Raw genomic sequence first — 6282 nt, forward strand, 5'->3', positions numbered from 1 at the left:
CAGTTTGCAAAATAAGTAACATCAGGCTAGGGGCCTGATGTAGGTGGGTGGGGTGGAAGGATGGGCAGGACCCCTTAAAATGCGGTGCAAATGACGCTTAAATTTACCGGAGCGATGCTGGGCGCTAGGGAAGGCAGGAGAGGCAAGAGAAGGTGGTGCCTTTATACCCAGCTTGGCTGCTGCAGCCCAGACTGCAGCCAGAGGACGTCTTTGGAGAGTTTCCACCTAAAGAAGTACCCTCACTCTCAAGACATGAATGTGTTTTATTTTCTTCATAACACTTAACGCTATATGAAAGTATGCTAATTATTTACTTGTTCATGTTATTATTGCATGCCTGCCTCTTCTAGAATGTAAAGTGCTTGAAAACTGGGTCTGGGTCTACCCCATTGGCCTTTACAACCCAGACGCCTAGAAGAATTCCCAGCATAGAGCAGGCACTAGATTTGTTGCCCGTCTGGTTGGCTTAGAGACTCGGGAATCAAGGGAACTGGGGTTAGGGTTGTGTCACCTTGGGTAAAAAGCTCTTCTTTCAAAGGATCTCAATGACTCTTCTAAACTGCACGGGCCAGATAATCTCCGGCTCCAAACTGAATAATTCTCTTTAAAATGTGCTTGCACTTATCCTGATAAGTGCAATTATAAGGTCGTTTTCATTGAATGCACTCTAGCTGCCAAACACGGAGCTAGACGCTTGGAACTCGCAGTTGGGATCACTTAGCTCTCACGGCTGAAAATACGGTGTCCTTTCCTGGTACTTTTCTTTAAATGTTCTCTGACTTGTACTTCTACTCTACATGTGTTTCTGTTAGGGATGGAGGAGGAACGGGCGTACAGAGCACCTGCTCCGGGGTCATGGGTCCTAGGTAGTGGTATTGCTTGGAGCCGCGTATGCCTGATACCCCGATGTATTTGTTGAAGCCGAAGGAGACACACGGATGGTGCTGGTGGTCGTGGTCCCAGAGCCCGTTTGTTTCTTTAACTCTGATGACCTCCTTTCCAGACGGGCTGTGGGAGCGAGCGTGCTCACTGCAAACTGTTTTCCTGAGACACTGAACTGCTGAGCGGCTGGAGTGGGAGGGTGGAGCGGACAGTTTAATTTCACAGTGTGCTTGTGTTTCTGATACTCGCACACTTTTGCAGTTTTTTTCTTTTTTTCTCTTCTTTCCTGTTGACTCACAGTTAAAGGGGAGGGATTAAATGGAAAGCACAGATTCCTAAAATCAGATATGAAAAACTAGTTTGTATTGTACCGAGAGTTTATGAAGTATAAAATGCAGTATTGGCCATTTCCTTCTAAGGCGATATTACTGGCGCCTCCTTCTAACTTGGGTGTGGCCCGCAGGGCTGGATAAAATTCCAGAGTGGAGAGGTCAGAGACTGCGGCTGGCTCCACCTAGCGCTGGCCGGGCCTGCTGGGGTCGGGGGGCGGGGGGGCGGGGGGGCGGGGGGACGGTACTTAGGAGCCTAGTAAGGGACCCAGTAAGGAGCCTAGTAAGGCTGTGCGCGTGCCCGCGGCTGAGGGTGCGAGTCTAACTGGAGGGGCGTGCAGCAAGCGCGGAAGAAGACAGAAGCAGGGATAGGACGTCCTCATCCCCGTTCCGGCCAGAACCTCGGCTCCCGGGTGTTCGGATTGGGAGAGGGGCCAGGGGATGGGACCTGGACGAGACGGCGATAGGACCCGGCGGGAGCTTCCTTGGCGGGGAAGGGAACCGGGCAGGAGGATCGGAGGGAGGGAGAGAGAAAAAGGGAAGGTGATGGGGAGCGGGCGTCGGCACTCGCCGCGCGGCAGGAGTTGCACGGCTCCGGCGGACCGGACCTGGACTCTATAAAAGGAGCCCGACCGCTCCGCCACTCACACGCTCCTCCCGGACCGGCGTATGCCGCGTCCCTCCAGCGCCCCCAGACACCTGCCCCTTCCCCGCCCGCCGCGCCAGGTCCCGCAGACCCGTGCGCCCAGCGGCATGGCTCCGAGCGGCGCCCGTGGGACCGAGGTGGCGGCGGCGGCGCGGCGCGAGCAGCCGCAGCCCCAGCCCCCGAGTCCCACCTCTGGCGGCCCCTTCTCCGCGGGGCAGCTCGCCGGAGTGGCCAGCGCGTGAAAAGAAGGGCGGGCAGAGCTCCGGCGCGCGGCGCGGCGCAGCGCGGCTCCCAGATTTCACCCCGCCCAGCTCTGGCGACCGCGGCCGCCGCAGGAAAACTGCCCCAGCCTGGGGAGGAGGGCGGGAATGCAAGATCAGGACCCCTCGCTGGCCTGCAAGATTTGGTCTCGACAGCTAGGAAACTCGTGCGGGCCGAGTCTGCAGATCCCGGAGCGCCCGGGGTAGGAGACGCTTAGCCCCGAGCAACTGGGGTAAGACCTCCCACCTGGCCGACGGTCCCTCCTCAAACGGAACAGCAGCCTCCTGCTGCAGACGCCCCGGTGGGAGCCGGAGCGCGGCGGGGCTCTGTGGACCAGCCCTTAGCCACCCGGGGCTAAGACGGGGCGTAGAGGGGAGCAGCCAGAGGCGCGGCGGCAGCGACGGGCGCACCGAAGTGCAGGGCACGCGCCCGCCGGCCTCGTCCGCCTCGCCCTTGACCTGTAGTTTCACCAGGGAACCTGGGTGGAGGAGTAACTGAGGAACCCACGGAACCGACTAGCCACCAGGGGACAAGACTCTGGTCCCTTCCTCGTCCGCTCCATGCCCGAGAGCTGCGCTTGGAGAGACATGGAGGAAGCGGGCGCTCAGTGCGCCCCGCCGCTGTCCGTGAGCTCCCAGACCGGGCTCCCTCCAGCCAACCTCTCTGCCGCTCCCTCCCACAACTGCAGCGCCGAGGGCTACATTTACCAGGACTCCGTAGCCCTGCCCTGGAAGGTAGTACTGGTCATGCTGCTGGCGCTCTTCACCTTGGCCACCACGCTCTCCAACGCGTTTGTGATCGCCACTGTGTACCGGACGCGGAAGCTGCATACCCCCGCCAACTACCTGATCGCCTCCCTGGCGGTCACCGACCTGCTGGTATCCATCCTGGTGATGCCCATCAGCACCATGTACACGGTCACGGGCCGCTGGACGCTGGGCCAGGCGGTGTGCGACTTCTGGCTGTCATCGGACATCACCTGTTGCACCGCTTCCATCTTGCACCTCTGTGTCATCGCCCTGGACCGCTACTGGGCGATCACGGACGCCGTGGAGTACTCGGCTAAAAGGACTCCCAAGAGGGCGGCGGTCATGATCGCGCTCGTGTGGGTCTTCTCCATCTCCATCTCGCTGCCGCCCTTCTTCTGGCGTCAGGCCAAAGCCGAGGAGGAGGTGTCGGACTGCGTGGTGAACACGGATCACATCCTCTACACTGTCTACTCCACGGTGGGCGCCTTCTACTTCCCCACCCTGCTCCTCATCGCCCTCTATGGCCGCATCTATGTGGAAGCCCGCTCCCGGATTTTGAAACAGACGCCCAACAGAACCGGCAAGCGTCTGACCCGAGCCCAGCTGGTTACTGACTCCCCCGGGTCCACGTCTTCGGTCACCTCCATTAATTCGAGGGCTCCAGACTTACCCAGCGAATCGGGGTCTCCTGTGTACGTGAACCAAGTCAAAGTGCGAGTCTCCGACGCCCTGCTGGAGAAGAAGAAACTCATGGCCGCTAGGGAGCGCAAAGCCACCAAGACCCTGGGGATCATTTTGGGAGCGTTCATTGTGTGTTGGCTGCCCTTCTTCATCATCTCCCTGGTGATGCCTATCTGCAAGGATGCCTGCTGGTTCCACCTGGCCATCTTTGACTTCTTCACGTGGCTGGGCTATCTCAACTCCCTCATCAACCCCATCATCTATACCATGTCCAACGAGGACTTCAAACAGGCGTTCCATAAACTGATACGCCTTAAGTGCACAAGTTGACTTGTCAACTTCAGTGGGGTCGCCTAAGCGGCCTTTGGGGGACCATGCTGTGTCTGGTTCCACAGGTAGGTCGACTCTTTGACTGTTACCGGGTCGGAGTGAGGCGCTCTCTTCTGAGCAAGGGCAACGGATCCTGAGAAGCCAGGACAGCCCTGCGAGAGCTCTAAAGGAGAACTGTTCAAACAGCTGAGGAGGGGGCTCACTTTCTCCCCTCAAAGCCCAGTTTCAGCACCGACCCTGCCGCAGATCATCGCAAGGGGGGTTGCAACTTTTAGAAAATCGATGATGGAAAAGGGATCCCTGCCCTGCTTTGGTATCATGGATGGTGCCCTCTAGAACCAGAAGTACTTGTGGTTCTTGGCTGGAGCCTGTCTGAGACATGATCTACGTACAGCCTGGTAGTACTTGAACTAGACACTAATACCCTGTGTTTGAGGGAGTACTTTGTGTTACAGCTCCGTTTAAGGACAGTTACTTTGGCATCCTTCAGTCTTCATTCAGTTTTTGTTCATTTAAACTTGGTTGGAGAAACTTGTGGATTTGGTGCTTCAAACCCTATGTGTGGCTTGAAGAGTTAACAGCAAAATTCTGATGTTAAGATCTCTATTTTTATTATAATTGAAACTATATGGGGTGGGGGGTGGATGGGGAGCATTAAACTGAAAACCAACGCCTATGATTGTTTTTTTTCTGCAGATCTGTAATTTTTTAATTCCTGTGTAGTGATTGTCAAACCTCATTCCTTAACAACTCAAACAAAATGTTACGTGTGCTAGTGCCAAAGTCTGCAGATTGCTTTTTCCTCCTAATTTCATGTACCTGTCATTTTACACAATTAGATCCCCAGAAATGGGGGATATGATGGGTGACTCAACCCAAGCTGCTACTATATTTCTTATTAACGCCACTGATGAAGCTGATGGGTATAAGATATATAAGTTCCTTTGCAAGAAAAGTATTTTTAATCCCATTTGAGTGAGCTGTGAAGGAGACAGATGAGATAGGAATGGTTCTTATACAATTCAGGAATGGGTGGCAATAGGAGGATGTATATTTTGACTTGTAAAAAATCTTAAATGCATGAGACTTTTTTCTGACAGTCATTTGCACTCTCCTTCCCATCTGTAATTCCTTTGCGTGCTAACATATAAAGTAACCAAGAGAACTAGCTCCTTTCTCCAAAAATCTTCAAAATAGTAAAACCCCTAAAAACCATGTTAAAGATAAAAACCTGTTTCTTTTCCCTTGCTATTGAAGTTTGAGTAGGAACAGAGATTATTAGAAAATGACATGCAAGGACTTTCAAAAAGCTTAGAGAAGCTAAAATGGAGCCTGTTTTCCTGTAACTCATGGAACCAAACCTCAGACTTACTAGGCATCCAGGGAACTAACAAGCTTTTGAACCTCGGAAATTTGTCATTGACCTGACACTTCAATGAATATACTATCAGTAATACTTTAAATTTATCTCTTTTTTTTTTCAAATTCCAAAAATACTTAGTTGTTATCTCAAATTCACTCTGAGGACTCCCCGACACAGGGCAAGATCACACACTAATAGATGAAATATGCATGATCTAAATAAAATGGAGTAGCCCCTAAGGATTACCTGCATGGAAAATGAATGTATCTGTGGAACATTTATTATGCCAAAGAAGATTCACACTCCGTTCTTTAGAGAGCTTTCTGCAGTTGATACCTTTTGTCTGCAGTAAGAAGTTGTCTTTGTAAAATGGATTCACTCTCTGCTTGAAGCTCCCCAGTCCAGACTGTCAGACAATAGATGTATTGAGCTGAAGTACACTGCTTCCCTGCTGTGCAACCCTTTACTCTGGCATAATGACTCTTGACAATATCCTATTCAAAGATTCACACGTAAACTAAGTACAAAAGAAAATTTTGATCAACATTGACACCTGTCACTGGAGTGAGAGAAAATTGTAGGCATTAGATAATCCTGTATTTCTGCTGTATCCCCACGTCTCTCTGTTCATTTTTTGTGACATTTCTCCCATGGAGAAATCTAGCTTACTACCGAGAAGACTGTGCACAGAGCATGATATTTATTTTTATGTTATTAATATGTTTGTCTTTTTGTTAAGGCTTTTTCTTGGGCCTAAGAAGCAATTAAGCCAACTTCTAGGAGCCTAAGAGGGCAAAATTAATTGAAACCAATAGCCGTTTACAAGTGATTTCTTTATAGGGCACCTGCAATGATTGTGTCCTCATATTAACAAAACATGGTCAATTTAGTCAAACGGGTTGTTTGCCACTTATAGATGACCTACCTAAATTTTCGCTTGACTATTTGGCTGAATTGACTGGATTGGGGGCATACTGTATGAAGCAGAAGCTTGTAAACCCTTGTAGTTATAAGAGATCCAGACTTCTCATCCACCATTGC

General features: G+C 51.7%; 1 protein-coding gene across 1 annotated transcript; it reads left to right on the plus strand.

Moving 5' to 3' along the window:
- Window positions 1–2028: 2028 nt before the first annotated feature.
- Window positions 2029–4463, plus strand: HTR1B (5-hydroxytryptamine receptor 1B). Its single transcript, XM_036871796.1, has one exon. The coding sequence runs from the start codon at window positions 2679–2681 to the stop codon at window positions 3876–3878; it is 1200 nt and encodes a 399-aa protein (XP_036727691.1). The 5' UTR covers window positions 2029–2678; the 3' UTR covers window positions 3879–4463.
- The last annotated feature ends 1819 nt before the right edge of the window (window positions 4464–6282 follow it).

The sequence above is a fragment of the Balaenoptera musculus genome, chromosome 12 (assembly GCF_009873245.2).
Source record: "Balaenoptera musculus isolate JJ_BM4_2016_0621 chromosome 12, mBalMus1.pri.v3, whole genome shotgun sequence".
Taxonomy (NCBI): domain Eukaryota; kingdom Metazoa; phylum Chordata; class Mammalia; order Artiodactyla; family Balaenopteridae; genus Balaenoptera; species Balaenoptera musculus.